General features: G+C 34.2%; 1 protein-coding gene across 1 annotated transcript in view; it reads right to left on the bottom strand.

Moving 5' to 3' along the window:
• Positions 1–9,679: 9,679 nt before the first annotated feature.
• The window catches only part of LOC100369003 (aarF domain-containing protein kinase 1-like), a 28,723-nt gene continuing 15,565 nt past the window's right edge, over positions 9,680–22,837 (bottom strand). The window contains exons 5-9 of the mRNA XM_002741325.4: positions 22,440–22,598; positions 13,983–14,099; positions 13,121–13,267; positions 11,683–11,880; positions 9,680–11,379 (exon numbers count right to left, since the gene is read on the bottom strand). Coding sequence (XP_002741371.2) covers positions 10,999–11,379; positions 11,683–11,880; positions 13,121–13,267; positions 13,983–14,099; positions 22,440–22,598 — 1,002 coding nt within the window. The 3' untranslated portion in view covers positions 9,680–10,998. The remainder of the gene's footprint in view (positions 11,380–11,682; positions 11,881–13,120; positions 13,268–13,982; positions 14,100–22,439; positions 22,599–22,837) is intronic.

Raw genomic sequence — 22,837 nt, 5'->3', positions numbered from 1 at the left:
CAAACAACTATGTGAATCGACGCCGGTGATTGGATTGTACGACGACCCTTCAATTAGCGTCAAATATGCTTTGTTACAACATCATTGATTGGCTGAGTGTCACCTGATCGGAGCACGAACTGGGTCACAGAACCATATTTGTCCATATTATCAACAAGACTTTGCAAAATAACCACACCCACATTTTCAATCATTTTTAGCGCGGAAGTTGCCAACAAATGTAAAAAAAAATCGTGAATTTCATGGATTCGAATAAAATAAAGCAAGCGATTGATAAGGATGATTATTAATATTTTCCCCGATGCTCTTCGAATTTTTATTTTTTTTATTTCAAGGTAAGAAATGGCTAGCTGAAGTTGCATCGTCTTCAATGCGGTTGTTTCACCGCGAACAACTCTAGCTCTGTTTTGGGCATGGTTTAGTTTTGCGATGTAAAATAAAATATATATTAAAATAATAATACTTGATTAATTATTTGGGGTTTCAGCCCACAAATTACGGACATGATCTCCATGAATTACGGTCAATGTTTGTCTTCTCTCGGCTGATTGTCACGGTGTTGATCGACGCCCTTCCTAAACTCAGTATGGAGAAACCAATGGGGATCGACATTCCAAACAAACAATCGAAATTATCAACGAAAGACGAGATTTTTCTAGATATTTACAAACATATGTAAAATTAACAAATACACAAAGAGGTGTAATATTAGGTTTTATTTTAGGCTTAGAAATATTTTCTTTCACTCAGCCCATGCATGTAACTGCCATTTAGCTTTACGGTCCTTCAGCATCGGGGGGAAACAACAATAATTATACAAAACACATTGCGAAGACTCAACAATCAGGAAAGAAACCCCAGACAACCCTGTCGTACTTGTGTTGAAATACATTTTGTATTTCACGTCAGACTATTGTTTAAAATAAAATATTCAGTCCAAGCCAAATCGAGGTCAAAGGGTCAGGTTGCGTGCATATATAGTTATATATAGTTAAAACAAAAAGTATTTGAACTTTTGTCAGCTGTTCAACATCTATAAAAACCAGAAAGACAATTATAAGACAATGTGAACCTCGGAAATTATTCTGTTAGTCACGGTCCGAATTTTAAATGCGCGCGAGCGAGCAGGTGGGCGGTGATATTTCGGGGTTTGCGCGGTCGAAAATAAAGCGGAAATTGCTCGGTCGAATTCAACAAGCGGTCGCAAAAGCGAGAGAAAAAGGTGATTGGAAAGCGAAAGCGGGCGGGAGGTTGTGCGAAAGGAGTATTGTAACTTTGCACAACTTTCTTTTAAATCGTTTTATTTTCCAAGTCAATATTCTATTTTACTAATAAATTTTTTTTCTAACGCAATGGCGAAGAAAAGAAAGAAAGCGTTGACAGACGAGGCAAAGAAAAATCTGCCACTCAGTGTCGCACTCTGACACAGCAATTTTTTTTTTTTTTCAAACATCGGCCATTTTGTTTCACCATGAAAACAGTTTTATTAGATGTCTTATCTGAGACACTTGAAGGATTAGCTTGTTTGTAAACTGTCAGCGTGTACAGTGGGACAGTAATGTTTGTCAGAGGATTATCCCTCGTTGTTCGTTTGCATAACAATGGAAAACCCGAACGTTCCTGGAGTACGGACTCAAATGCCAGCAGTTTTCTTCATTTTTCGAGCTCGAGCTTGAAATTATTCATTATCTGACACTCTTTATGAGTTCTATGATATCAGTGGTTAATATGTTTGGCCATTTTTAGTGTATATTTATAATAATGCAGCAAATCTACAGTGTTTTATTAACCAAAACTGTTTTTCGCGTTTTTCTCGAGTTGAAGTTTTGATCGAGAACGACTCATTGGGACCGCCGCCAAATCAAGTGCGTTCGGACTAGGACATTCAAACTCGCAGTTATCGTTCAAAAGACAATGATGGTGCGAAATATGTCTGGGTTTTTAAAGAAAATGCTTTGTCACAGAATAATAGTCTGTTAAAGGTGCCAAGTATGAAATAAGTTGGGGACAAAAAAACAAACCTGCATAGAAATCGGAATAATAGGTCTTTTGATTATCGGAGACGCATTTCAATGGACTTGATTACGGACAATGCATAACTTAAATTTCACCAGGAAATTCCGCAGTGTGCTCTCGCAATCGCGTACTTAGTCATTTTTACAAGGTTCGCCATTTTTGATGTCACGTGATAATTATGTAAACAATGTCTGTCCAGTTTGTGCGAACTTGCACCTCTATACTTAGTCTTTTGATATATATAACCTAAATTACTGTTCTGAACGAGACAACAGACAGAGAATGTTTTATTTAAAAACGTCACAAAACCTTCTCGCTACCTTAACAGAAAAATAAAATTAATTTATCTTTTTTATATTTCAAAATAAGAGCAACCTCCCTTTTTTGATGTTCAGGATTCAATGAACGTAACACGTCTTGCACATCACTATAAATAAGACGTCATCACGTGAACATTTTCATCTGAAATGTACATAATTAGGCTAAAGGCGATAGGAGACTGTCACAATTATTCATCATACAGTAGAAAAAAAATAATATTGCAATTCCAGAGGGTATCCCTATGGAGATTATAAGTCAAAGAAGCGTTGCAATTCACTTGGGAAACGAGGCAGAACTGATCAGATAAGAAACATCAACTACAATTTAATAGCTGCAAATGATCTTTTTTTTTTTCTTTTTATCGATTCACCATAATTGTTCATCTTTTGGAATCTTTTTAACTGGCTTTCAAGTCAATGAACGTCTATTGACCTAATTTGGATATTATTGACAGGAGAGTGTTACCGTTGTTGTTTCTATATGTCTACATAATTATCCAAAGCCGTAACCATGGTAACATGCAATACTTCTTCTCTCCGTGGAACACTTTGCGACATCATGTATATTAGTATGAAATGTCAAACTATAATCCACAATATCTGTGAATAATTTATAAATTTGTTAATAATGAATATGTGTACTCTTGAGACTTCTTCCAAGATATGAAAATAAAACCGATGACGTCACGCATACTGAAAATCAAGATTATTAGCTACAATTTGAAAATATGCATACATATGATAGTTTCATAAACGAAAGAGTATTTATGAAAATTGTGATATTTTGGGGGATTTTGTTAAAATACAGTGAAATAGGACATGTGTTGAGAATCAATCACATAATTCTAGCATTATAACTTGTTTCACACTAATTAATCAATAAAAAAATCTTATTCCCTTTTATAGAAACTATTTTTGTAGGCCTGTCAAATAGTCAATGAGCATGTGTGTGGGTGTATGGGTGTGTGTGTGGCATGCTCAATCAATCAATTAGACTTTTTTTCAGACTCAACTTGTTTATTAGTTAGTTCAGTTGTCATGATGAAAGATCAGCTAGAGTTCATGGAATATGTATCATTGAACCCACAAACCCCAACTCGATAATATTGAAACATGAATTATGAATTTTGTATATATTATTAATTATAGAAAATTAAATTATTGTAAGGCAATGGCTGGCGATGTAGTGACCCCCTCCCCCACCCCAGATAAATGTATCAATTTATCAGAAATAGAAGTAGAAACGCAAAGTACTTCATTAATTCATTCATTATTTTAGGCATACTCATTTTCCCCAGATATATTAATATAACGAGTCCCAAGGTAGTGTCTTATTACTTACAGCCACTGAAATACGGTTTTATTGCCAGGTTACATGTACAACTTTAATGGAATACGGCAGATATGAGATATTAAATTCGTCGTGATTTGCATATATATATATATATATATATTCAGTATATTAAATATAACGTCGAATATCACTGATAATAGCAGCATTTTTAAAATGTTAACCATTTTGTTGGTAAAGTTAACATTCTTCATGACACATAAGAACAATTATAATTTTCACGACGATATTTAAATGGGCTCACTAAATATGCAATAACCCCTTTGCACATTATTTGACCTTTGCAAGTTAAAGTATGGACGCAGTTATTGCATTGCCCGAGACATTATTAGGAATTCCCGATTCCCGGAAATGTCATCGTGATACATATGCTGAATTCAGTTTAATATTATATATGGACAAAAGGATGAACCGATCACCAGTCTTTGGCGGTTGTAGGGATTTTAGCAAAGCATTCCATGGTATATGATGTTTGGATTCACACGCATGGCTAATAAAATGAACTGACCATCAGTTCTAGGCGGTTGTAGGGGTTTTGATGCATTCAGTGTAATGGGATATTTGAATTATTTACATGGCTAACTCTGGAAACGCCTAAAAATGAACAGAGGCAAACTAACACATACACGCTCACTAAATGGTACCCATAGCAACAGAACTAAATGAGCTTGACGGAGAGGTGATCTCACATCTCAGACTTGTCAGGCGCCAGACAGATAGAAATATTGATAAAAAAAAATATGATATTGAGTGAAAGAAAAGTATATTTTAAAGATTCTAGATGCAGTTACTCTTCTGCGAAACATGTTTAGATTAAAGAAACACAATGTAAAATGCATTCGTTTTACCTCATTGCTACTGGGGGCAATGGTTATTTTTACCCAGAATTACATTTAATTTGTGTGGCTCATAGAATAAGGTAATGTACATTATAAACATATTATTTTCCATTGTCTTCATAGCCAATGAAATTAGCAAGTCTGTGAGAACAAAATGATAATCATACATATTGATATTTTTCAGACTGATGATTACGATTCCTTAATCATTTTGTGTTTTCTAGTTATTGTGCGCACATTAATAGAACCGTATATCGGGACTACGATCTTCCTTTCTAGTATTTTATTAAGTGTGTTCACACGACACGGCTTAAAAACACAATGGCCACTAGTCAGCCATCACTGACCAAAATGGCTTCTGGTCAGCCATCAGTGGATCAGAATGGCAATCGGTCAGGCATCATTAAAACAAAAATTGCACCGTCTAGTCCTAATAGTAGGGGTTTATTTATTTATAATTTTGAATCTCAGACGCTTATTTATTTATTCTATTATGCAAAATAAAACAATTACAGGAACAAACATGTGCTCCAAAACACGACAATACTACTCTGTGAACATTAGCGACATTAAACTGCAAAGCACAACCTTACGTTACATTCAAATCTTCTTATACTTTCTAGATTTTCGATCTAAGACGGCATTAGTGTTTATATTCTGACCAAACACTGATACCTCGTGATGTACAATAATCACCGACACTTGATATTATGGCATTCATTCATTACAAATGACTGGGTACGTACACAAGACATACGGAACAAGTAAGCACATCGCGTCAGTAAGGCCAACATGTGCATTTACGGATCACGTTACATGCAATCAGAAACAGCACTTGAAACAATTCAAGTATTTAGTCATTTATGCTGTTTAAAGGGCGGCAGTCGTCGTGCCGCGCCCTGTTCGATATGGGACTCATAGCGCCGTATACAACGCGTGTAAATTACATTGTTTATTTACATGAAATTCGAACACGCGTTGCGCGACGACCACCGCGCTTTAACATTATTACTGAATATTCGACACATACAAAAGTGTAAACGTGTTAAACTTACCCATTTGTGCTTTACGCATCACTAATACTGTATATCTGTAAATATTCTATCTATCGTGTGTACATTAATATTGAATCATGTAAACCGTGTTTTGAATTATATATGTTCAAGTTGATAATATTCAAATGAAACGTCTAATTTAAAAATACACTGACTACGATAGATCAAATTCTAATTATATCAACATGCCTGTCCACGTGATTGGTTTGTGAGATATTATTTAATTAATATGCGTCAGGCATGAATTATTATATCGTTGTAATGCTGCTCAAGTAAATTATGAATAATTTATTAGTATGCAAATTAAGGTGATGAATATGCAACATTTTTAGAAAGAAAAAACGATTTATACATTGCATGTGAACGTGTACAATTTGATCAATACAAACTATCAATTCTTAAATAAAACGATCTTTGAGATAGCACAAAACAGAATTACGTTGCCATAAAGTGCTACAACATGAGCCTTCACGGGAACTAATAAACATTGGTTCCAGAGATTGGAAATTCAATTTTCCGACATTGACAGATATGACAATAAAAACTGCGTCTTTCACCCATTATAATTGCCTGATAGTGCTTTTTGATTGATCGTTACAGTTCTCTAATTGTACTACGGAGCATCGCAGTTGTCGGCAATTCGTTCATGCACGCACACTTTGATATATACGGTGAGCCTTCGGGAGTGAAATAGAACTTACCTGTGCATTTCGGAGAGAAACCTTGCCTTGCAGCCTCAAACATCGACCAATGAATGAATCGCATAGAAAGAAGTACAATATCCAAAACAGTAAACGCATCATAAGATGCAGTCACCATAGCTACCTCTTCTTTTTGCCAGACAATGTTCTGAATTAATCTTCACCAATCGTTACTATAGAAACCGCTGAAGATAAGCCATCATCTGACAGAAATGAGATATTTCTTGCCTTTCCAATAACAGGGAGTTCAATTTTTGTATGTAGAAAACACCCAGATCTTGTTTTAATCAAGAAAATGTATTCATGAAAAAAAAGGGATTTTGTTTCCACAATTCAATATTCTGCATCGGGCACAGACTGGAAGATTGAAAGCGTAACATGACTGTCAAGAAAGTTCGCTTCACAAATAGTCGTACAGCTGTAGTTTCACGGCGGCATGTCGACCAACAGTCACCAAAGTTTGCACTGGATGAAACAAATATAGCCATTACAACAACAAATAGTTGTTCCATTTTATTAGAACGCTGTTCACTCTCGCTTTTCTGAAAATAGTATTCATAATATAGTTAATCAAAATACGGCAAGAAATTCCACGTCTACATGTAAGAGTAATAAACATAGCGGTTTTCAGCAATGCTTATTTCCATATATCGGAAGCGTGACGGCGCTATAAATACACTGGCAGGTAATTAACATGCTCTATGTTTGACTTGGCGATCATCGACCATAAACAAAACTCGATGAACTGCAATCCACGTATAGCAGGTTTGTGATGTTCACCCTCATTAAGATGCATTCCCACAGTTCAAACTCTGAACTGTATACATGTATATGGCATCTCAAATTGTTGTTGAATTCCCACGTGTGGAGATCCTATTGGGATTCAGTATTACCCAGTCTACATTGCTATAACATTTGTAGCAAACATCCTAAGGAAAACCATGGTTCAAGAATTTGTTCCATTTCATAATTAACATACATAATTCGTTTTATATCGCCCCCTCGAAAAAAATGTTGGGGGAGTCACCCCTCCAAAATCAAGCTGAAACCCTTTGTGTCAGCAAAATTTTCCCCTCAAAATGCAGAATTGAAAAAAAATAGATAAATAAACTTGCATAAATGTAAATTAAATGAGAAAATGTTATCTTTTCTGACAATAATGGTCTGTCCATTATCTAGACAAGTATGAGTTTTGAAACATTGTCAAATTTCCAACACTACTAAAATTGCTCTTGTACAAAAACTTGACATGTATAATGTATATAACTAATTTTAATCAATCACAATCTCAGACATTTCCCACCAGTATGAAAACACTGTAGGCAAGGGAAACCATGGAATACTAACTGAAAATGAATTCTGGGTCAGAAGAATGTTTCTGATAATACTTGATAAACTACATATAGTCCCAGGATGCAATGGTTTGTGAGTGAACTCTAATTATGTCATGTGACCAGCACAGAATGTGAATGGATTGTGTACAATGCTTAGCAAATTTATCCATACAGGAAATGATTCTCTAACTTATTGCGTTTCCACAATGAATTTGTTAAACAAAATATACATCATAACATTTTCAAGAATTACTTTTATGAACATATCTAGCATACAAGTTTTAATTCATTTGTGTATTTAACAACCAAGCATACTTTACACTATCATCAAATTCCATGAACCTACCAGCAGATGGCAAACCATTTTGTGAACTAAATACTACAGTAATTCCTAGGTCATCAACTGTAACAGACTGTTATCAAATCTATTAGAATGAAATCAATATTTCAGAAGCCAACAGCTGGGGTGTAGAAAAACAATGTTATCTACACTACGTGGTATTGCTATGGCATAGGTGAGAATAATGTATACCAGAGTACAAATCTATGTTCAGGTTTCTGTGTTATATGTGATGTACATCACCCTGAATACATCATCAATTCTTGAATTGTTTTCTCCGAGTGTGTAGCTGATAAACCCTCTCACAAGTTTTTCTGTGAAATGATTGCTTTGAAATACTGCTGAATGATTTTTAAGAATTTATAGTTTTTGGTACGAATCTGTGACACTATACATAATCATGCATGATTTACAGATGATAATCTCTGAATGTACTTTAATACAATGCAATGCAGTACTAGCAAATTAAAAGCATGGCATTTCAAGCAGTACTCCTATATGGGACGGTGATTGACCCAGACCACTTTTAGAGTATTGTCCTACTTTTAAACCACCTATTAACAACTGAATGGGTATCATTATCCAGCCAAAGTGGACAAAGTGTTCTTTTAATAACAGAGGGTTAATTGAGAGCACAAATAATATCCATGGTATTCTACACCAATACTGGTACATATAATTAACTTGATCTTGCCAATTGGATTTCATTATTGCAAAGTAAGAGTGCATTGTCAAAAACATGTTACTGCACTCAGAAAGGTCAAATGTTAAGGACATCTATGCATTTGGATGATAACATCAACAAAAGCATCCGTTTTCTATTCAATTTCCCATTACAGCTCTCATGAAACACCCATAATGAGAAATGTGATAAACTTTCAGTTTACACAATAAATATGATTAGTTTATTATCAGGAAATTTGATTTTTCCCTTTAAGTGGACAGATGTGTTCAGTAAATTTTAAATCAACGAGATTTTCTACTGTTGCCAGGCAACAGATCTGGATTTAGAAACGTATTATTTTAAGATAAAACTATCAGTTTGATGCCGGAAATCCGCAGGACTTCAATGCCTCGTAAACCACCCCCAAAATGGCAAAAGAAAAGCAGTAATCCCTGGTAGGAGTAAATATATCGGTACTGTAAGCATTCTACATTCATAAAGGTCACAAGAGATATTTACGCAAGATTAAATTGTGCGAAATACAATCTGTACATGTAAATACTACACAGATATAAATATGACAGTTGGCTATTAAAAATCATGTCATGTTTAAAATATAAACTCCTATTTAATAGCACACTTTTGGACAAACTAGTACATGTGGCTTTATATCATTTATATGCTTTATACTAGTAAAGATTATTAGAGTACGAGAAACCCAAACACAGGACGTTTGCTTTCTCAATCTAAATTTATTAGTTTCACTAACTAAAACGAGCAGGTCAACCGACACAAATAGTAAAAGCTTTCTTGACAGTGTACGTGCCAGCGGGAAATGTGGGATTAACTTAATTTTAGTAGCGCTTGAAGAAACCGAAGTACTATATGGGATGTGGTTAAGAGATTGTTGTATATATTGTATATATCGGTATTCAGATATCAAAGTGCCCAGCTCAAGACAACCATGTTTTTTTTGCATTATTTCATTTGTTCTTCATCACACACAAAAATCAATTTGTATACCTAATTCTCGCAAAGTGACATACATTAGTAATATGATTTTGATTCAAAAAGAAGATCACTGAACTTTTATTAAATATGCAGATATTTGGAGGGGTGGGGGCTATACCCCATTAGGGGAGGAATAATTACAACAATTAGTTATCATAATATTATAAATTCATTAAAAAACATGTTTCCCAATTGCTATATTGAACTTTTGACATTTCAACACATGTGATGATTTTTAGATATGTTTGTCAGATATTTGTTTACATTAGGTGGAAAGTGATGTATTTCTATGGAATCCTGGATGACCTTCTGTCTGATTCACTGCCATCGAGTAACCACTTTGAATTCTTGAGGGCGATCATATTCAGAGTACAGCTAACATTTTCAATCCTGAAATAATATAAAACTGAAGATTTATTTTGACCAAATTCATTGACTTTTCAATAAGCGTATTTTGCAGTGGTTTAGGAATTTTTAATTAATTTAATTAGTTTAATTTTTGACCAGACATAGGCTACAGGTCTTGAATGACACTTTTGAAAAAACAGTATGCAGGAATATTTTGAAAACAGAAGCCAATTCTCAGAAGTAATTTCTCATTGAAAAACATCTGTTTATAATCAGCAACAAACCAGTGAACACAGAGAATGCCTAATTTTAACATATTCATTGGAAACATGCAAGATTTACTGTCATGAATACATACAAATCTTATCACATCCGACGGACCGACAAGTACATCACAAATGCAGACACTTAAGCCCTTGCATATCAATGTTTTTTCACTGCAAACAAAGTCCTGAATTAACCAGGGAATTTAACCGCAGGTTTCTAAAGTATAGAACACCCTTATTTATCATTTCAAGAAGTCTAGCTTAATGCAGTTTTCATTACGAAGGGTTTAGACAACGCATGATGATATATTAATCAAGCATAATAACTCAACTGAGAAGAAAGTCACATACCAAAAGGGTCACGCAAAATAAATATCTTGAGACACTACCGGTAATTTATATTTTGAGTTATGACTAATGTAAACATCTATTCTTTATAAAAATCAGAAGCATGTGTTAAAAAACCCGAGTTGTAAATGACACTTAAGTACTGCATGCATCAATAATTCAGTACAGAATGTATAGTTGTAACAGACTAGTACACATTATATAACACAGTACTGCCACATGACATGTCCACCATATTTATCATTACAAGAAAAAAAGAAAGTAAATCTTGATTATGACACAGAGGGCAATATACATGTAGGGTATATACTAGTATATTTCTTAAAAATACAAAAATAATAGCACCCAAGGAAAATACCTCAAAGAATACCATGCACTGCCACAGAGATCATATTGCACTTGGGGTTAGAATCCACTGAAAACTGGAACAGGTTTCTGTGGGCCGTAAAAAAGTTGAAATATCAAAGATCCAAAATAGATAGTTCTCAACCACATATACATTTCATATAAATCAATCTTGCGCTGGGTGAACATCTCTCTCACTCGTATTTTAGTACGGGAAACCCAGCTGTCACAACTTTTCAACTGGTGATTACTTAAAGCTCTGACACAGCATCGTGACATGTTGATGAACGAGCTTGCATTTGCACGTGTCTGGAGTGTCCATTCGATACCACGTAGCAGATCATTGGTCTTCAGCAATAGTAACATCTGACGAGGTACATTGTTGAGTAGTTCTGATATCTGTGGCAAGTAAACAGTAGCATACTCCTTGATCTCATCCGACTAGAATAAAAAATATAACACAAGAAAAACATATACAAGTTTACTGGTCTGAGATATATCATATTTTCTTTATTAAAAGCAGAAATATCATGTTGAACACTCACACAGAACACAGAATTTCTTGATCATTATGTTATTAAAAAATATAAAAACCTACACAATTTAATAATTTTTATAGTGTCTTATTGATGTGCTTAGAAATCTCATCAAGGCCTTGTTCTGAAACTGACAAGCATATTTGATAAAAATTGCCGAATACTGGTGTATAGCCTGGCTTAACAGCGCCCTCTATAGACGACTAACCTCTGCATCTGTCTGTTCCAATTCACCAATGCCAGTTGTGACAGCATTCCAGGACCTAGCTGTTAACACACAGGCAAGCAGACCATACAGCTGACCAGCACCTAATGCTTCGCTGTATTTCTTGATACCTTCAATGTCAGCATTGATCAAACTCTGCCACATCATTGCATAGTTTAGACGGAAATCATCAGTCATCACCTATGGCAAAATACAAAGGTTGTGCAGCACAACACAAATCTTTTGCAAATATCTTTTCTATATTTTCTATTTTGTTTCATATATAGTAAATAATACCGGAACCCCTAGACTAGACTGAAATGAAATGTTGATTTGACCCCTAGACTATACTGAAAAAAAATGTTGATTTGACCCCTAGACTAGACTGAAACAAGTCATTGTCAATGACACGTCCCCGTTCCGTTCATATTTGAGTGACATATACATTCAAAGCAGATCATGATCGAAATGCACCTGCATATGTACAACAGATTGTACTAAATCTGAACAAAATCCATCCATGCATGACTGAGATCCGGAATTGTGAAAATACGTGATTTTGATGCATTTTCGGCCTTAAAATGGCCATCATTCAGCTATTGTTAAGCGGATCATGAAACAAATGCACATATCTATTTGTGACATGATGTACCATGTGTATGTGAAGTTTGAACTTGATCAATCCAGACATGTCTCGGATACGGATCCAGAACTGAATTCTTTAAAACAAAATGGCCGCCAGTCGGCCATTTCAAACTTGATCCGAAAAAAAAATGACGTGCATCAAGGTCCTATTATGTTTAATGTATGTACCAAATTTGAACAAAATCCGTCCATGCATAACTGAGATCCAGGTCCGAAATGGTGAAAATGTGCAATTTTGATGCATTTTCGGCCTTAAAATGGCCGCTATTCGGCAATCGTTAATCGGATCATGAAAAAAATGCATGTGAATATGTCCCATATAATGTGTGATGTATGAGTGAAGTTTGAACTTAATCGGTCCATGCATGTTCGAGATACAGGTGATCACGGACGGACGGACGGACGCACACAGGGCAAACCATAAATCCCCGTTTTCGGACTACGTCCGAACGTGGACTAATAAAAGGTTTATTTGACCCCTAGACTAGACTGAAATAAATGTTGATTTTACATTTTGAGCAATGGCTCTTTATTGATAGCAGAAAGAAATGTTTAAATGTATAGGTATAACATAAGGATTGTTGATTTGACTTGACAGATATAGTTTGGTGCAGAACAGTAATCAATGAATCAGAGCTGATCGGATCATAGAATAAAAATGAAACCTGTATGAAATGAACACTAATGCGAAAAAGATTTAAATCCTACAAGGATGTTCAGTAGAAGTTATTCAGGGGAAGGAGAAGAATGGGTAAAGTTTAGACACGTTTCTATTTGCATAGTTTATACCACTTACTTGATAGAGTCCGTGGTCCAGTAATACGATTTCTTGTTGACCTTGTAGTGTTTTATGAATAAAAATATTGCCAGGATGTGGGTCACAGTGTACATAGCCATGCACAAATATCATCTCACTGTACAACTTTCCTAAATCTTTTGATATCTAAAAAAAATACAGAGAACATAAACAGTCTTTTATAATTACATTCCGCATTCCTAATAGAAGCCATATCCATTCTTTTTGTACATTTAGAACCAAAAATTCATCATTTCTCGTATGTTTAGATGCTCTAATAAAAGCCGCATTTCCTCAGTTGCATTGTACCAGTTTAATATAAGCCGTAGCTTCTATTACAGATTTTACAGTATACTGTGGTATACTTTATTTTCGCTGGAATTAATTTTCGCTGAAAAGGCTTTTTGGGCGTTTTGTATGGAATATATTTTCACTGATTTTTGATGAGTTTAATGTGAAATATAGGAAATAAAGTATATTCGCTGGATTTTATTTTCACGGAATCATCACTTCAGTGAAAATAGCGAAAATAAATTCCAAGCGAAAATAAAGTATTCTACAGCATTGTATCACACAAAACTTAATCTAATTCACAATGACCACTGAGCATCTCAGATGCTGAATAATTTGTTCAGCTTTTTTTTATTTTTTATCTATAGTTGACAAATATATATTCATTACAGTAAGAAAAATACATCATGTAATTTAAATTGTGATGTTCATAATAGAGATGACATAGTCTCCATCAGATTTTCTGACACATAATAAAGTATAACTATAAAGTCACTTTATAAAAACCATTCAGGCAAAGTCAGAGTGCTGCAAGTTCCCAGTTATTGACTCAAATAATTAATTTACCAACCTTATCTACATCTATATCATGCTGCTTCATATATTCTTTATCATCAACTTTTCCGCCTTCACAGAACTCCATTGTAAGGACACGATTGGTAGTCAAACTCCAGTACACCTTAGGCACCTACCGGTAGATATTTTCATTACAATTTTGGCTGGTTCATTCCACTGTGACACTATTATTGAGTTTATATGTGCTTAGTTTCAATTTTAGTCTGTACTAAGATGTGGAAAAGGGTATGAGACAACATTTGATATAACATTTCTGAATGTCCATTGCACGCTTCTATATGCAGACAGGGTTCAGGGTTTCACACCTTTCACAAAAATGACTTGCTAATTTCGATGAACACAAGCAATAAACTATTTTAGCCTTGCCTATATATGTAATTTTGATTTGAGAAGTGACTATATTTTACATGTGTGAAACAATGCTTAGGCAAATTTAGCCATTACCGTTATTTGCACTTCCCGTCAAAAATATCAAACAATATTATATAAATTAATATATAACTGGATTTCTGCTGAGACAATTATAATAATAGTTTCAGCTATGGAGGATAATGTACAGTATTTTTCTCTCAGACAATTGCAAACTAGTTCAGTCACTGGTAACCAGTTTTAGCCTGTTACAAAACAGTTACATGAATTAATCTTGTATGGGAACATTTTTTTTCTAATTGAACAGATCATGTATTATGTTTTCCCCCATAAAGTCACAGGTATTAACTCTGAAATACACATACAGTAATACAGGGTTCTCCCCAGGGCTTTTTAGCGCCGAGGTCCGCGGCGCTATACCTGTGAATCTCGGCGCTTCACTTGGGACCTCGGCGCTATGTGTTCCCACCTCGGCGCTTGATTTCATATTTGACATGCCAATATCAGAAGTGAAAAAGCTTTGTTCGCCACGCCGGTCGGCTCCGACCGTCACTCAAAATTAGTGACCACCACAGAAATGCTTCCGACGAGGACTATTGTCTGATTGTTGGTATAATTACGTACCGACCGACACGCATCCTGCCAGTCGTGGATTATAATTTATAAACAATAGACCTAGTCGCACGATACTTAGCGGCTAGTCAAATTTGTGGAATTAGCACCTCTTTGTTTGTAAGTAAATACTTTCTGTGATAGACACAGTCTTTAGATTGAAAGCTAAAATTATTTCAAAATCAATTCCACTTCGATATAACATGGTCAAATCGGAGTTCACGATCAGTTCACGCTACTCAAGAAAAAAACAACGTGTTTATTGCGTAATTTGGTAAAATACATTTGAACTGTTATCATTGCGAATCATGTAAAAACTCTTCTTTCAAGACCTAATTTACCTTTTAATCAAAGAAAGCTTAGAAAGAACTCCCATGTGCTGAGAGTATTGGAGACACATTAAATATAATTCGAAATTACTTAGCTGAAAACTAATTATGCAAATCAGAAAATTAATATGACCAGATTTGAGTGTAAAACTAATGAGGTCTGCGCAATGTAACAGAAAATCTATGTCTCCAAGTTTAATTGAAATGTGATTAGAACCAAAAAATTATGAATTATTATGCTTATTAGGAAATTAATATGAACAGATTTTTACCCCAAACTAATTAGGTTTGTACATTGTCCTAGAGCATCTTTGTACTAAGTTTCATTGAAATGGAATAATTAGCACCGTGAAAACTCCAAAATTTCGACCCCTCTAAAAATTCGACCGCCTATTTATTTGCCGGGTTTCGGTGTTTTATTTACCTCCAAATTTTCGACTCCACTAAAAATTGCCGACTCATTCTTATTCGAAAATTTCGACCAGTTTTAGTTTTCCCCCAAACGAAAAAAAAACCGATGTGAGCGTTCAAACGGGACCTTCCTCGAAGGCATGAATCCGGGTTTCTGATTGACTGAGAGATTTTTATTTTATGGGTAACGAAAATATATTCTAAATAAACGAAGTTTCAAATAAAAACGAACACAAAAATCTCGGCATGCTGCGTTTCTGAACTGTTGATTATTACTGTACTCAGTAGTGATTATAATAATGTACACAAAATAAATTTGTTGAATGGTTATGAAATACAAATAAAAGTCAACTTAGTTTCATCGTAAGCAAATGATTCCGGTCTCGTATAAACGTTTGATGCTGTAGGATATCCGCCATGTTCTCTTAGGTCAAATCGCTAATTAACCAATCAAAAAGCTGGATGATGCCAACGTGTTCAAATTACCATAGCTTATTTAAATATGTTAATGTTATTGAACGCAATGCGGAAGAGATTGATGTTGTAGTACGATATTTTGGCTTGGATTTTGATGCGAAAACGACATGATTTTTTTTAAATAAAAAAATTAGTTGTTTTTAAAAAATAAACTGGTCATCTGAAGAATAATTTAACATTGTTCACAGTGATAACAGCTCATTCTCGAAAGGAAGTTTACCCGCTCACGCTAGTCACGATAAAAATCATACACGTGTACTCTTGAATAGACAGACGTCAATGACTACGGTAAAACTTACTCTATTTTAGCCGGCAGGATTGATTGAAATGTCCGAAAAATGATGCCAAAATACACCTTAAAAGTCCCATTTTATTTTCTTAAATCCCATTTTATTTTTTATTCCAAGGGCGAATTTACGGCAGAATTTGGTCCCTCAAATAAGGGACACGTGAGCTTTGATTCTAACCGGATACATTGCACTGGGTCGGGGAGATAGTTTGCTAAACTTCCATGTATCTTTTGTCCAATGGGTACCTGTACTTCGAACATTCGCAAGTTTTCCTAGGTAGTGCGAGACAGCTTTGTCTTTTGACCTATTAGTTTTGTGCTGACCTCTTCTCCGCGTCTTGATGTTTTGTTTTGCTTGTCATAATACTCACTGATTGATGACTTTGTTTAGATTTTGAGTTACAACTCGGCCACGACCTTTGCTTTTACCGTGAAACATGAGGAAGTTTACGTCAATTGACGGACATTGCATTTTTTAAAAACTAATGAAGCACACTGTCTATCATCCCCATTTTTTCATTTGCAGATTTCTATTCTGAAAAATTCGACCGTCCGAAAATGCACCTTAATTTTGACTCTAAAAACACGTCACATTTCTAACACCAATTATTTAAAACCGGTCGAAATTTTGGAGTTTTTACGGTACTTTAGATATCAGTGTGAAAGCTTAAAATTGGTTAATTATGCAAATTAGGTAATTAATATGTACAGATTATTCAGGTCTGTCTATTGTCCTACAGCATCCATGTACATTCATTGATATGTGATGTATAGTACCTGAGATATCAGTGTGAAAGTTGGTTAATTATGCAAATTAGGTGATTAATATGCACAAATATTTACCGGAAACTAATTGGGTCTGCATAATTCTAGATTCATTGAAATGTGATGATTAGTACTTTAGATATCAGTAGAAAAGCTGAAAATTAATTATGCAAATTAGGTAATTAATATGCACAATTATTTACCCTAAAACTAATCTCTGCATAGTCCTAAAGGATCTATGTACCAAGTTTCATTGAAATGCGATGATTAGTACTTGAGATACCCATGGAAAAGCTGAAAATTAACTAATTATGCAAATTAGGTGATTAATATGCACAAATATTTATTGAAAACAATCAATCTCTGCATAATCCTTGAGTATGTAAGTACCAAATTTCATTGAAATGTAATGCTAACTACTTATATCAAATGCTGAAAATTAATTAATTATGCAAATTAGGTAATTAATATGTACTGATATTACCATAAAAACTATCAGGTCTGTGCAGTGTCGTATGACATCTATGTACCAAGTTTCATTGAAATGTGATGATTAGTACTTGAGATATCAGTGGAAAAACCGAAAATTGACTAATCATTATGCAAATTAGGTAATTAGTATCCACGGATTATTACCAAAAACTAATCAAGACCTAGCATTAGTTCAGAGCATCTATGTACCAAGTTTCATCAAAATCCAATGAGTGGTTGTTTAGATATCAGTGGAACAGTCATGGAACCACTAAAAAATAGCTAATTATCATGCAAATTAGGTAATTAATATGCACAGATTTTTACCAAAAATTAATCAAATCTGCGCATATGTTCAGAGCATCTATGTACCAAGTTTCATCAAAATCGAATGAGTGGTTCTTTAGATATCAGTGGAACAGTCATAGAACAGCTAAAAATTAGCTAATTATCATGCAAATTAGGTAATTAACGAGCATGGATTTTTACCAAAACCTAATCAAATCTGCGCATTGGCCCAGAGCATCTATGCACCAAGTTTCATCAAAAACCGATGTATGGTTCTTGAGATAGCAGTGGAACAGTCGGACACACATACACACATACACACACACATACACACATACACACATACAGACACACTAACTGCAAAGACTCCCATTTTGTGCTTCGCACATGGGAGTCAAAAACTAATGAAGCACACTGTCTATCATCCCCATTTTTTCATTTGCTGATTTCTATTCTGAAAAATTCGACCGTCCGAAAATGCACCTTAATTTTGACTCTAAAAACACGTCACATTTCTAACACCAATTATTTAAAACCGGTCGAAATTTCGGAGTTTTTACGGTACTTTAGATATCAGTGTGAAAGCTTAAAATTGGTTAATTATGCAAATTAGGTAATTAATATGTACAGATTTTAACCCACAATTATTCAGGTCTGTCTATTGTACATTCATTGATATGTGATGTATAGTACCTGAGATATCAGTGTGAAAGTTGGTTAATTATGCAAATTAGGTGATTAATAGGCACAAATATTTACCGGAAACTAATTGGGTCTGCATAATTCTAGATTCATTGAAATTTGATGATTAGTACTTTAGATATCAGTAGAAAAGCTGAAAATTAATTATGCAAATTAGGTAATTAATATGCACAATTATTTACCCTAAGACTAATCTCTGCATAGTCCTAAAGGATCTATGTACCAAGTTTCATTGAAATGCGATGATTAGTACTTGAGATACCCATGGAAAAGCTGAAAATTAACTAATTATGCAAATTAGGTGATTAATATGCACAAATATTTATTGAAAACAATCAATCTCTGCATAATCCTTGAGTATGTAAGTACCAAGTTTCATTGAAATGTAATGCTAACTACTTATATCAAATGCTGAAAATTAATTAATTATGCAAATTAGGTAATTAATATGTACTGATATTACCATAAAAACTATCAGGTCTGTGCAGTGTCGTATGACATCTATGTACCAAGTTTCATTGAAATGTGATGATTAGTACTTGAGATATCAGTGGAAAAACCGAAAATTGACTAATCATTATGCAAATTAGGTAATTAGTATATACGGATTATTACCAAAAACTAATCAAAACCTAGCATTAGTTCAGAGCATCTATGTACCAAGTTTCATCAAAATCCAATGAGTGGTTGTTTAGATATCAGTGGAACAGTCATGGAACCACTAAAAAATAGCTAATTATCATGCAAATTAGGTAATTAATATGCACAGATTTTTACCAAAAATTAATCAAATCTGCGCATATGTTCAGAGCATCTATGTACGAGGTTTCATCAAAATCGAATGAGTGGTTCTTTAGATATCAGTGGAACAGTCATAGAACAGCTAAAAATTAGCTAATTATCATGCAAATTAGGTAATTAACGAGCATGGATTTTTACCAAAACCTAATCAAATCTGCGCATTGGCCCAGAGCATCTATGCACCAAGTTTCATCAAAAACCGATGTATGGTTCTTGAGATAGCAGTGGAACAGTCGGACACACATACACACATACACACACACATACACACATACACACATACAGACACACTAACTGCAAAGACTCCCATTTTGTGCTTCGCACATGGGAGTCAAAAACTAATGAAGCACACTGTCTATCATCCCCATTTCTTCATTTGCTGATTTCTATTCTGAAAAATTCGACCGTCCGAAAATGCACCTTAATTTTGACTCTAAAAACACGTCACATTTCTAACACCAATTATTTAAAACCGGTCGAAATTTCGGAGTTTTTACGGTACTTTAGATATCAGTGTGAAAGCTTAAAATTGGTTAATTATGCAAATTAGGTAATTAATATGTACAGATTTTAACCCACAATTATTCAGGTCTGTCTATTGTACATTCATTGATATGTGATGTATAGTACCTGAGATATCAGTGTGAAAGTTGGTTAATTATGCAAATTAGGTGATTAATATGCACAAATATTTACCGGAAACTAATTGGGTCTGCATAATTCTAGATTCATTGAAATGTGATGATTAGTACTTTAGATATCAGTAGAAAAGCTGAAAATTAATTATGCAAATTAGGTAATTAATATGCACAATTATTTACCCTAAAACTAATCAGGTCTCTGCATAGTCCTAAAGGATCTATGTACCAAGTTTCATTGAAATGCGATGATTAGTACTTGAGATACCCGTGGAAAAGCTGAAAATTAACTAATTATGCAAATTAGGTGATTAATATGCACAAATATTTATCGAAAACAATCAATCTCTGCATAGTCCTTGAGTATGTAAGTACCAAGTTTCATTGAAATGTAATGCTAACTACTTATATCAAATGCTGAAAATTAATTAATTATGCAAATTAGGTAATTAATATGTACTGATATTACCATAAAAACTATCAGGTCTGTGCAGTGTCGTATGACATCTATGTACCAAGTTTCATTGAAATGTGATGATTAGTACTTGAGATATCAGTGGAAAAACCGAAAATTGACTAATCATTATGCAAATTAGGTAATTAGTATCCACGGATTATTACCAAAAACTAATCAAGACCTAGCATTAGTTCAGAGCATCTATGTACCAAGTTTCATCAAAATCCAATGAGTGGTTGTTTAGATATCAGTGGAACAGTCATGGAACCACTAAAAAATAGCTAATTATCATGCAAATTAGGTAATTAATATGCACAGATTTTTACCAAAAATTAATCAAATCTGCGCATATGTTCAGAGCATCTATGTACCAAGTTTCATCAAAATCCAATGAGTGGTTCTTTAGATATCAGTGGAACAGTCATAGAACAGCTAAAAATTAGCTAATTATCATGCAAATTAGGTAATTAACGAGCATGGATTTTTACCAAAACCTAATCAAATCTGCGCATTGGCCCAGAGCATCTATGCACCAAGTTTCATCAAAAACCGATGTATGGTTCTTGAGATAGCAGTGGAACAGTCGGACACACATACACACATACACACACACATACACACATACACACATACACACATACACACATACAGACACACTAACTGCAAAGACTCCCATTTTGTGCTTCGCACATGGGAGTCAAAAATTGCAAATCACCTCTTTCGAAAGCTGTCATGCAGTTTTCAATTGAAATCGATGCCAACACATCGTGCTACGACATCGCTTTACTTCCGCAATGTAATTTTTATGATCACTACCATTCGGAAAACTTCGGGTTCTACCGGCATTACCATGCGGCATTTTGATTGGTTAATGGAATTCTTGATCCATCGGGTCAAAGGACACATGCTAATGTTTCACAAACATCATGGCGGTCTGTTTTTTTTTACCGAAGCGATCAAGTGATCAAAAATAATCGCTCCCGATAAAAATAAGTCGGATTTTACTTACATTTCATATCAAAAAAAAAAAGAAGTAAAATTTGTTGAGGAATTATTGCTATAACTGGTGTATAACATGGCCAAGTAAGTTATGTCACGTCGTAACTTTGATGATCGTTTTGAAGCTTTATTTGTTCGCTCATTACTGTAATTGTAAACGTTTTAGAAGTTGATGGTACAAATAATAAATTACAACAATACGTCAATTAATTACGTGATCGATTTTTTGAAGGAGAATGTTTTTGGAGTGAATAAAATTATGAGATTCGTGAACATAAATCTGGCTTAACGTTTTGAATGCGTTTCCTTCAACGTTTTACAAAACAATTAAATTGCAACAATAATGTATTTGTGTTTGTTTTTAGTCTGTAGCATTTGTATTTCGAGAATGTTTCAAACTCTTCTAAATTGTGAAACATAATGTGTTGATTCCATTAAAAAAAATATTTGCCCTGTGACTGAGCTCACTAATATTCATAATTGTAAATAAGTTCTGTTAATCAATGAAGGAAAGATATGTAAATGATATGCAAATTATTATGCAAATTAGCCCCGGCGCTATGCATTTTTTCTGGGGAGAACCCTGTAATAGCATGTTTATCTAAAAAAAATTAGATGCAATATACCAAATCCTTTACATACATTACCGGCATAAATAAACAACATATGCCATATTCTTACATATTGTAAATTGTCTTACTATTCACAGATAGTTTTATGTCCGCTCAACTATGTAAAAACTTTATTAATCCGTTAACCAAAAAAGAAATGTCACATTATCTTTACGGTATTAATAAAGAATTCTATTCTATTCTACTAAGTCACAGTCATCACTATATGGTACCTTTAGAAATTTGAACTGTGCAAACATTCTGGCCACTCTCTCACAGTTTTGTCCCTCAAGAATGAAATCCAGTTCTCTTGGTAAATTCCTCTTGGTCTCTTCTGCTAGCCACACTATGCGAAACTCAGGAAACAATCTTGCAGCAATATGAAGTAGAAACTATATCAAATTAAACAAACTACATTATTCATTTCCACTAGAAACCCTTGCATAATTTCGTCCATATTATGTTTTAAATGATGATCAAATGGCAAATTATTCCATTTGGTCCAAAAATTAAGAAGAAATTATGGCATTATTGGCAATGAATGAAAAAAAAAACAAGAAGCAGTTTACCAGCTGCCTCAATTGCTACAACATTACCAGGATGTTACAAACTTTCTATTTCTATATTAACC

This window comes from Saccoglossus kowalevskii, chromosome 2 (genome assembly GCF_978046115.1).
Source record: "Saccoglossus kowalevskii chromosome 2, keSacKowa6.1, whole genome shotgun sequence".
In the NCBI taxonomy this organism is placed as follows: Eukaryota; Metazoa; Hemichordata; class Enteropneusta; family Harrimaniidae; genus Saccoglossus; species Saccoglossus kowalevskii.
Note: the sequence above shows the minus strand (reverse complement) of the source record. Positions and strands in the feature narration are given on the sequence as shown.